Raw genomic sequence first — 12,050 nt, 5'->3', positions numbered from 1 at the left:
CTCGAGGGGCCAGATGGCCTATTCCTGCTCCTAGTTCTTATGTCCTTGACTCAAAATAGTTTGATTAACCTGGGAGAGAGTATTGAGAAAATTATTGAATGAAAAGCTGATAAGTCCCAAGGTTCTGACAGACTTCCTGAAAGGACCTTAAAGATCCTTTAAAGATGCTAAAACAGTAGTTCTTTGGCTTAATTTTCCAAAGAATAATGTCTATTCAACATCATTCCCAAGGATGAGCAGTGGTATTGGGACACAGCAGAAAAGCATCTTCCATAGAATCAAGCAATTAGAAATGAAAATGCCAGGGCTGAGATACTACAACGTCAGTGATGAAGGAACCTTGCAGTGTGATACCATTGGGACAGGACTTATAGCAGTTATTATGCAGACAGGACAACCAGCTGCGTATGCCTCTGTGTTAATGCAATGGAATTGCTCTACGGTCAGAGGGCTACCTAGTTATTGTCTTTGCTTGTGAACATTTCAATCACTACCTGCTTGCAGGAGACAAAGTAACAGTAGAATCCAACCTCAGCCACTTCAAAACATATTTCTCAAACCACTTCCATCTGCTTCAAGGTGTCTGCAAAGAATGTTACTTTATTTGGATCTGGATATGACATACAATCAATGAGAACAAATGTAGCTTGTTGACCTGTTCTGAGGAAGGGTCACCGGACCAAAAATGTTAACTCTGATTTTCTCTTCACAGATGCTGCCAGACCTGCTGAGCTTTTCTAGCAACTTCTGTTTTTGTAGCTTGTTGACATACTGCCAAGAGCAGCAGTCCCTATGAAGACAGTTGAGGGCACTAAGACAGAGAGTAAAATGGGGAGGTAATGGCATAACGGCAATGTCACTGAACAAATAATCGAGGAGCCCAGGCTAATGCTCTGGGGACCAAGGTTTGAATCTCACTATGGTAGATGGATCCAATAAACATCTAAAATAAAAAGCTAGCCTAATGGTGACCATACAAACACCATCAATTGTTGTAAAACCCATCTAGGTCACTAATGTCCTTTAGGGAAGGCAAGTTGCCATCCTTACCTGGGCTTGCATTTGACCCCAGAACCATAGCAATATGGTTGATTCTGATTTCTGGGCAATTAGGGGTGAGCATTAAATGCTGGCCTAGCTAGTAATGCACTCATTCCATGAATGATTTTTTTTTAAAACGCCTTCCAGAATCAACAACAACAAGCAAAATCAACTCAGCAGAGGCACTGAATCGACAAGTGTCCTGCTTAAATCAAGCAAACTAGACAGCAGGAAGAAATGTTCCCAATGCTGTAGGAAGTAGTGATGTAGAATAGTGATGATGTGAAATCCCAGCACTGCATTTGTACAAGGAAATAAACCAACATGTTATGGAGATTGAGAACTCGCAGTAAAGCACGTCCGTACTAGCCATCAAGGAATTGAGCCTAGTCTGAGGAAAGTAAGTGAATTGTGCTACCGGCCACATATAACCAAGGAGATTAAGGACTACATTTACCATTTTTGTGTTTGTAATGACTGGTCAGCTAAAAAGCTAAGGAGCTGTTTATGACTTCCTAATAGACCATGGAGGAAACCACTTCACTACCCCAGGAACTAATTGTCTTGTCACCATTTGCTACCATTCTGACTACTGGAAGTTTGATCAGCTGATGTCAATGTTAACAGTGGGTTTGTAGAATGTAGACACGGCTGTGAAAATCTCCAGAAAAAAAAATGAGGCAAATTCAGCAAAGACTTGTACGAAGGCAATCCTTGAGTAGAGAAATATACCAAATGAACACGTGGAAAGTAGTACAGCCCACTCCACATCCAAAATACTCTCTCAGTCGACAGAAATCTTGCAAGTCAGAAGTAGTAACAGCTATGAGTGACCAACCCAAAATGCAATGACAGAAAGACAAATTTCACTTTGTCTCCATATTGAGGAGAGTTCATGTTTGCAGATGCAGCACCAAACAAGGGGGCTGCTTTGTCCTGGGTGATATCAAACTTCTTCAGTGTTGTTGGAGCTGCTCTCATCCTGGTAAGTGGGGGGTATTCTGTCAGGCTCCTGACTTGTGCCTTATAAATGGTGGACAGGCTTTGGGGAATCAGGAGTTGAGTTACTCACTGCAGGACGTCGAACCTCTGACCCGCTGTTAAATTTACTGTATTTAAATAGCTAGTCCAGTCCAGTTTCTGATCAATGATAAACCTCCAGAAGTTGATAATGAGGTTATTTAGGCTTTCGCACATTAATGCTTTGGAAGGTCAAGCAGCAATTATTAAATTTTCTCTTGGTTATTACCTGGCACTTGTGTGACATGAATGATCCTTGCCAATTATCATCTTAGGCCTAAATATTATCCAGGTTTTGTACTTTTACATAGATTGTGTGAGGATCATGTGTTGGCATGATTTGGCACTAAGTTGGCACAGGTTTATAAGACGACACGGAATGAATTTGGGAACAGTCTGATATAGAAGGCATGACGTACTACTGAGGAAGGTGGAGGGGCATGAGTTGGCATGGGGGCTCATGAGGAGCCATGAAGGTGGGTAGAGCCGGTGTTGGCATGGAAGGGCCATGACGAATAACAGTGGGTTGAGAGTTAAAGGCCCTATTATTTAGTCACCCATCACAAACAAATTCCGAGATCACCAATGTGGGCCTTTTAACTCGTCAGCCTCATGACTTGGCACTGCCTTTAGCTGTTTCTAGGGCCAGTAGGATCAACACTAGTCAATGCCCACCACCTCCCCTTCCCCAAACTTAGTAAGAAGAAAGATCCCATTATTCGAAGTTATTTGACCTGAGGCAGGCACAATAAGTTGGGAGATTTCCTGATGCTGCACATATGCCTAAGAGAGAGATGAAAGCATGGACCAATGTGTAACAGGAATATCAGAAGAGAGACGAAGGATTGACTGGGCAGAACATTGCAGTGTTGAATAGTGAGGATAGCCCAGAGGAGTCAAAGACAAATTCAAATTGGTGAGAGTTGGGGAACAAAGATAGTTCATGTCATTACTCAGTGCAGTCCTTGACCAGCAACTAATGGGGAAGAATCAAAGTCCAAACAAGGAACGTATTGAGATGGCAAGAAATACAGATTAATTGGGGGACTTTAATTATCCAAACATAAACTGGGATAGTAACTGATGAGAAAGGCAGAGAGGGATAAAAGTTCCTACAATGAGCTCAGGATGATTTTTTAAAAAGCAGTTTTGTTTCCAGTCCAACCAAGAAGGAGACATTGTTGACATGGTTCCTAAGGATGAAGAAAAAGGTTGTGATTAAGACGAAGAAACAAAAGTGTAAGGTGGATAAATAAAACTGGGAAAGCTCTCTGAATGTAAAAGGTGGGCAATTGAGAAAGCATATAAGAAAATTAAAGACAGAATACAAAAAGAATCAGATAAGCTAACAGAAATCAGAATTAGAATTTGAATTTAATTTTAAATTAGGCTTATTGTACTCAATACATAATACATGAGGGATAAATGAGAACGAAAATTGTACAAAGTCGCCATTCCCGGCACCATCTCAGATACAAAGTTACCTCAGTACAAATTCTCAGGTATAACTTTGAAAAATAAAGGAAGTTAAAAGATAAGCATCACAGTCCTTGTAATGCTAGGTACAAAGACTTCTTGGTAAAAAATCCTAGGCATAAATTAGAGAAATAAAGAAATGAAGGTAAAGTTCAGCATTACAATCTTTCTAAAACACGAAGTCTGTGCTGGGCTCCACCTCGAGCCCAGGAGTTTGTGTTGGTAAAGGAAATCCCAAAGTCTTCTCTCAGCATTTGAAGAGCAAAACGTTGGTAAAATGGGGTGCGTGGTTGAACTGGAGCCAAAAAGTGCATTTACAACGAAGGCAAGAGTATGGTGAGGATATTTAATGAGTAAGCTGGAACTGCCTTCACCAAAGCAGACCTGGTGGCAGCTCTCAGCATGTAAACAGCAAATTGCCTCCTCAATCCCACATGCTCTAGGAAGGGTAATTAAATGGATAGACTGAGACATTCACAGCAACAGACAGTAGAACACAGGTATTTGTCACAGCAAGTTTCACTTACCTTCACACTTCTGCGTGTTCTCACTCTGTTTGTGCCCAGCTGGACATTTGCATTCATAGGATCCCACGGTGTTGATGCAATTTCCTCCCTGACAGAGGCCTGGGATTGCCTGACACTCATCCACATCTGCCGAAGAAAACAGATCACCATTAAATCATTGTTGAAGCTGGAAGTATGTTCTGGGGATCGCCAATCTCAACACAGGCTGAGCACACCTGTGGCAGCAGACTTACAGTCATGGTATTTCGAACCCTGATCTACAATTACCTGAAAGACTTAGGATTAAGAATCAAGAAGCAAAAACAAGCCTTTTGGCCCATCAAGCATGCTCTGCAATTCAGTAAGATCGTAGCTGAACAAATTATCCTCAACTTCACTTTCCTGCTTTATCCTTGTGCACAGACTCTGTATTTACAGCACCTCAAATTAATTAAGGGCCCTGATTAACTCTGTGTACACCGGGTCTGTATTTCCTGTCCTTGATTACCCTGTATACACCGGGTCTGTATTTCCTGTCCCTGATTACCCTGTACACCGGGTCTGTACTTCCTGACCCTGATTACCCTGTGTACACTGGGTCTGTATTTCCTGTCCCTGGTAACCCTGTGTACCCTGGGTCTGTATTTCCTGTTCCTGATCACCCGTGTACACCGGGTCTGTATTTCCTGTCCCTTATTACCCTGTGTACACTGGGTCTGTATTTCCTGACCCTGATTACACTGTGTACACTGGGTCTGTATTTCCTGTCCCTGATCACCCGTGTACACTGGGTCTGTATTTCCTGTCCCTGATCACCCTGTGTACACTGGGTCTGTATTTCCTGACCCTGATTACCCTGTGTACACTGGGTCTGTATTTCCTGTTCCTGATCACCCGTGTACACTGGGTTTGTATTTCCTGCCCCACCCTGTGCATAGGCTTTGCACATGTAGCAGCATCAGATGGACATAGGCTCCTGTAAGCTCCTGTGTCTTAGCTTCTAGCAGTGGGGATAGTGGGAAAGTGAAGTGAATGCATAGAGATCACCTCCGAGAGAAAACGAAAATCAAGTTTGGGTGTGAAACCAAAGCTAACATCTCAAGTTTCTAGAAGGAAATTTGAACTTAACCTATCAGTAATTTCAATAAAGACTGAAGGTGCTTACCTTGACAAGCACCACTGCGAATGTTGGGGATGAAACCACGGCGACAGGGATGAGGCTGAGCAGGACACATCTCACAAGGATGACCCCATGCACGACCAATGGTGGCACAACAGAGGGTTTTGGTACAGACAATACCACTCAGCTGTCCTTGGCACATTTGATTTTCGACTTGAGTGAAGCATGGTCCAGTCCGGTAATCTATAGAAGAGAACTGACCTGGTTAGTACTGGAATATCATGGAGAATGCCGTCGCCACTCACTGGTCTCCACAGTGTTGGTAACATCAGTTGAATTACACTCCCCAAGTTAAACAATTGAGCGCTGATTTTCAGGGTTGGTACAGCTTGTCAGAGCGCCACCAACTACAATTACAGATGTAATTCCAGGTGAATATTACGGGCTGCAACTATTACCTCCATTGGTAGATGGATTTTTGAAAGGCACTGGAGTCAAGGGATATGGATGGCATTTGGGAAAATGGGGGTTAAGGCCACAACTAGATTAGCCACAGTCTTTTCAAATGGGGAGGCAATGGCCTCGTGGTATTGTTGATGGATTGAGACCCCAGATAATATTCTGGTGATCCAGGTTCGAGTCCCACCATGGCAGATGGTGGAATTTGAACTCATTAAATATCTGGAAATAAGAATCTAATGATGACCATGAACCCACTGTCAATTGTCGGAAAAACCCATCTGGATCACGAATGCCCTTTGGGGAAGAAAACTGCCCTCCTTACCTGGCCTGGTCTACATGTGACTCCAGACCCAAAGCAACGTGGTTGGCTCTTAACCACCCTCTGGGTAATTACGGCTGGGCCAAAAATGCTGCCTAGCCAGTGATGCCCTCATGCTGTGAATGAATAAATGAATAAGGGAAAATGGCAGAGCAGAACTGAGGAGTCAGATGCTCCTAATGCATTTCCTGACATACACCAGTAAGGTTTAAGCTGCCATCAGTAATATAAACTCACATTTTCTTTTTGAGTTTTTTTGAACAGAGGCTTTTTCCTGCTGGACATTGTGGACTCCAGGTGACATTAGTAGTTGATTCATACAGTCATACAACACAGAAACAGACCCTTTGGTCTAACTCATCCATCCCGACCAGGTATCCTATATTGAACTGATTCAATTTGCCTGCATTTCCATCTAAACCTTTCCTATAGTTATACCTCAGCAAAAGTTTTTTAGATGTTGTAATCGTACTCACCCCTACCACTACTTCTGGCAGCTCAATCCACACATGCATCACTCTGTGTGAAAAAGTTGTCCCTTAGGTCCCTTTTAGATCTTTCCCCTCTCACTTAAACCTATGCCTTCTGGATTTCGACTCTCCTGTGTTGTTTTATATTGTATGATGTCAATTGGTCTGTTAGTTTGGAAGAAGTTACAGCTGTATTCAGACGCACCAGAGACAGACAGTCGCCACTGACATTGCACCCAAATATATCTAGACTTTCATTTTGTTAAATTAACTCCAATAAACATATTGGATAACCAACAGGAAATTAAGTAGATGTAAAAATTATCTTGATACTTCACTATGAATCTTTCACAGCCCACACACCCACAGTAGATTTATCATGAAGCCTAGGTTTAATGTGCCTCAGTGAAAATTTTATATAAACACAATATGGCAAACATATCACTTGTTTCAGGTGAAATTTTATAACTCAACAAGTTCACAATCAATTAATTAGCTAATATCTGATACTGTGGCACATGATTTGATGAGATTGTAAAGTGATTTTCTTTTGAAAAATTCCCAGTACCCCAGGCAACTGAACAATCATGAAAGTAAAACACATACACACACACACACACACACACACACAGACACACACACACACACACACACACACACACACACACACACACACACACACACACACACACAGCTGGCCTCTGTCAAATACATAATCAACAGCAAGACAGCTGAACTCTGTGTTTAATTATCTGCTTTACAAAGCATTATCACTTCGTAAATTAAACAAAATTGCCATTTGCTGAGTTGTGTGTTATATTTAGGCAAGAAAATCACTTTCTGTAGTAAAGTACTGAAACTCTTTTTACATCAGAGTGGGCTCCACTGCCTGAGATGAGACATGAAACATTAACAGATGATGCCAGACCTGCCAAGTTTCTCCAGCAATTTTTGTTCCTGTTTCAGATTTTCAGCAACCGCAGCTTTTTGTTTTATATTGTTCTTTTGCTTGGAAGCCATGTTTGAATGACTTAACATTAGTTTAGCATTCAATATGAAATGGTAAGGGCTCTTATGGAATCTACACTGCAAGTTGCCATAGAATAAATCCGGATTTAACAGCTAAGGAACTAGGCTCCTTTGTCTCAACTAGGTTTTGTTGTTAGATAGTGGAGTGGAAGCTGACTGTCATCAAGGGCAGCCTCATACAAAATGTTGTGTTGATATACTGACTATGTTGGAATAATTACAATTGGAACCAAGTGAAAGTGCAAACACAAAGTTGGACTACAGGGAAAGATGTCACGGTGGGAGAGTGGAGTAGCTGAATAATGGACGAAGGTCTTCAGATACTGGGATAAAATGAGGTGAAGATCAAAAGGTATGGATAGATGAAAATCTGCAAGGTTTAGGAGATTCTGATTGTGGGGCAGGATATAATCCCAAGGATGTTAGATGAAGATGGCATAAATCCAGAAGGATAAGAACATTAAGGGTATGAAGGGATGTGGATCCTGGCATGATAAGGGATGAGATCCATAGATGTCGGGGGATAAGGACCTGAGAGTAATTCAATTAGGACCAAGGTGTCATTGGAATCTATGTTCTAATAACAGTACAACTCTCCAAATGGTAAGGAGCCCACTTTAGAACTCATGTTAATCTTCACACTTAGGAATGAAGTATGAGAACAGTCAATGTTAACACCTGTCAACAATTGAAAATTCCTTTTTTGGAAAATTTTAATCCTGGAATGCAATTCTCCAAAGTCTTGCAGACCCTCTGTGATTTGGACATCTGGAATATATCAATCGTCTGGAATCCTAGAAGTTTGCTCCCCAGTGGCAGGGGTACAACTTCTACACAGATGTCTTACTCTTTCTCAGGAACAGCCACCTTTAACTGAAGTTATTTACTTATTTTACTTAAAGGAACCCTGATTTCAAGTTCCTTCATTACTGTTTGATTGAAGGATTTGGAACATTGAGTTTCTTTATAGGCCCCATGTATTGTACATTTTATTTTAAATTGCCTGAGAACACATATTTATAATGGTAACTCATACCAGCTCCAAGATCCTGACAAATTGTAGTTCCAATTTATATTTCTGCCACAGACACAAATAGCAACAAAAATCTCTGGCAGCATCCTTCATAACCTTCCTAGAATGAAGAAAATCATATCCGAAGAAAATCATATCCATGTCCTAATGCTCTCATGTTCAGCTCTTATACTGCCATTCAGTGCCCGAACTTTACTGATTCACATTTCTGGCTGTCCCTTCAGACGGCTAGCTCCAAAGACAGACCTCCACAAAATTGGAATCAGGACCCCAAACAGGGTCATGAGCAGGAATTTTGGTGTCGAGAGGTCTTAGGTAAAACCGACCCTGCTTCCAGTCCTTAACTGCCTCCTCAATCCTCTCAACACACATTGCTCAAAAAGGGGTCACGAGATTTCTCAAACCTCAAATTTCAGTCACAATGCTCTGAAATCTGGAATCCTCAAGCTAAGCCTCTCAATCTTTCCCTCTTCCTTTATCTTGACCCTTTAAATATAACTCTTGTATAGAGTTTTTACATCAGGCATCTTCGTGGCACCTCAGGGCATGTCTGCACAATGGAAGGCGCTACATTAATGCAAGCTGCTGTTGTATTGATGCGCTATTTGTAAAAGTGAGCTTACTTAAGCATTCAGAGGTTTCTGTGAAGTAATTTTTATGCCAATTCAGTTTTCCTGTAACACTGAGTTGAATGATAGTTGCATTTTTAACAAGGAAGGTTGGGTTTGTTGGGCCTGCTCGGGTTGAGCTCAGCAGGTCAACGTGAAGTCATTAATTTTTGCAAAGCCAAGCTGCTAATAAAAGGGTCGCATTTTATTAAATTTATGACTTCTGGCAGATTCTCACTTACAAAGAACTTTAAAATGAATCATGTCATGAATTCACCAGCATGTAATCTGAACACAGCATTCTCCTTGTGGGACAAAAACACACAAACTATGTCACATTGAAATAAATTACAATTACAATAACCCTTTAAATGCTGATAAGAAATATATTCTTTATTAAATCATCAGGTTTCAATATTTAATATTCAAGCTACTTTTAACCCCTGGATTAGGCTGAAGGACACACTGCTCAGTTTCATACTGAAAATGTTAGCAGCAACTCAAAGAAATCAATTTTTTCTGCTTCAGAATTGAAATTCCAGACTGTGTGGACCCTAACAGTCAAACAAATGAATCAGTTTACTATTTTAAATATGCTCTGTGTCACTCTCCCTGATGTACCCAGGTGCAGTGTAACCAGTCACACACCAACTGGTTCCCTAATTTGCCCGAAACATTCTCATTCTGTTTCTCATTTCGGTTCCATTAAAGTTCAAAGTGTTTTCTTTTCCTGATCCTCAGAACAGGAAATTATTGGAAGGTCATTAGGACTGGGAACCTTGCCCTATGAAAGGAGGATCATATATTAAGCTGTGACCCCCATCCCAGAAACCAATTTACAAAGTCAATGTTCACCTAATCCAGAGCACTAATCTCATGTAGACCCAGCCTCACTGCATTCAGTTATTCTTTCCAGCACAAGAATAGTTTTCAAAACATCTAGCAAGACTCTAAGATCTGAATTACTTCAACTTCTCAACAATTCATTCTTTACGTTTTCACTGAGGTGCAGATGAACTTTAAGACCTAGTTTTCTGTAAGAAAATTGAATTCCTGGTTTCACAATTCAACTCACTGAGATCAAATATCTGGATAGGTTGCTAGCTACTTCCATGTACGGTCACTTTGAAAATTTAACTGTCGCACCCAGCTTCATAGCTCGTTTAACACAGAGGAGTCTATGCATCCCCATAGGTCCTCTTTGAAAATGCAATCCAATTAGCCTACAGTCTTACCCTTTCTGCATAGCCCTACATATTGCATCCAGTTCTTCTGTCAAACACCAATGTTACCTCCCGTTACCAAACTTCCTACAACTGGAACCATTTTGTCTCTATTTACTGTCTCAAAAGTCTTGATAATTTTAAACACAAACCTACAAACCATTAAAGAGGATCAATTAATCGCCTCTGCCTCTGCCTCTGCCTCTGCCTCTGCCTCTGCCCCTGCCCCTGCCCCTGCGTGCAAACGTCAAAATTGAAACTGGAGAAATAAGTACACCTTAATTGGTCACTTAAGGACCTCAGTTGGAGCCTGGGGAGGTGTGCCTCTGTCTCCTCCAATCATGAAAAGATAGGTTGAGTGGTGGTTGGTGAGGACCAGCCCAGGAATTTTATAGGCCCCACAACTGCGGGCAGTTTCCCACTGGGAGGTTTTATAATTCAATGAAAACAGAAATACTTCTTTAATTTCTCTGTTATTGATGCTATAGCGCTGGGCCATCATGTGACACAACGGTAGTGTCCCTACCTGTGGACCAGGAGTCTCCAGCTCATATCCTATTTGCTCCAGTGGTGTGTAATAATGTCTCTAAACAGGTTGAGTGGAGACAATATATAGTGCTAAGATCACAATTACAAGGTACTGTGCCCATTGGCCCTGATTATCCTCATTAAATTGCAAATGATTAGTTTCCTCCCTTGTCCCCTGGTTACTCTGACAAGAGCTGTATATTTCTATTGTTTATAGCTTCATTGCACTACCGATCAGTGCTTAATCTTTACCGCTGGCCCATTGTTAGCCTGCTTTAATAGCCTGCACTTTTCCTATCCTAGCATCTGTGCTTACCTTGTCATTGTAACATATGCCATTGACATTGTTCAATTAGTTCACCATTGCCATGTTGCAGTTTTTCAAGCTTATTCAGTCCTGTTAATCTATTGATACCCATTGTTCTACAAAAAAAACCATGTTTGATCGTCCCACTACCTTTATTATCCACTTTCTGTGTTGTCACAAACTGAATGTTACCCTGGTCGTTTGACCCATGGCCACCTGACATACAATATACTTCCATTGTTACACTATCCTTAGTCAATCATTATTCTGTACATTGATTTATGGTTACAATATTACCAAGTCTATACATTATTGTTTTACCGAACTGAGACCAATTGGCAAATTACTTGAACTGATTAGCAGTTACAAAGTTCCATTGGCATAATTTGCCATACTGTCTATTTGCATTCTGTAAAAAGTAACCATTCAAATGGTTCAAACGGGCGGCATGATGGCTTACAGGTTAGCACTGCAGCCTTACGGTGCCAGGGACCCAGGTTCGATTCCAGCCTCGGGCGACTGTCTGTATGGAGTTTGCACATTCTCCCTGTGTCTGTGTGGGTTTCCTCTGGGTGCTCCGGTTTCCTCCACAGTCCAAAGATGTGCAGGCTAGGTGGATCGGCCATGCTAAATTGCCCGTAGTGTTCAGGGGTGTGTGGGTTATCGGGGGATGGGTCTGGGTGGGATGTTAAAAGGGGCAGTGTGGACTTTTTGGGCCAAAGGGCCTGTTTCCACACTGTAGGTAATCTAATCTAAATCTTGCCTTGGCCAAGACTGTCATTCTGACTAGTTATTTGCAAATGGGCATCAGTTAAAAGCTAGTTCCATTGTATCATCTGGTGAAAGTGAGGACCTTGACTCTGAAGTCAATACTGAATCAATAATGTATAGTCCTAACGAACCAGAAT

At 41.5% G+C, this 12,050-nt stretch overlaps 1 protein-coding gene across 1 annotated transcript in view; it reads right to left on the bottom strand.

Annotated features, from left to right (window-relative positions):
* The window catches only part of fbn2b (fibrillin 2b), a 205,583-nt gene that overhangs the window by 148,228 nt on the left and 45,305 nt on the right, over positions 1-12,050 (bottom strand). The window contains exons 6-7 of the mRNA XM_048560154.2: positions 5,209-5,406; positions 4,065-4,190 (exon numbers count right to left, since the gene is read on the bottom strand). Of these exons, the coding sequence (XP_048416111.1) occupies positions 4,065-4,190; positions 5,209-5,406 (324 nt within the window). The remainder of the gene's footprint in view (positions 1-4,064; positions 4,191-5,208; positions 5,407-12,050) is intronic.

The sequence above is a fragment of the Stegostoma tigrinum genome, chromosome 30, assembly GCF_030684315.1.
Source record: "Stegostoma tigrinum isolate sSteTig4 chromosome 30, sSteTig4.hap1, whole genome shotgun sequence".
NCBI lineage: Eukaryota > Metazoa > Chordata > Chondrichthyes > Orectolobiformes > Stegostomatidae > Stegostoma > Stegostoma tigrinum.
This window is presented reverse-complemented; position numbering and strand designations above follow the sequence as displayed.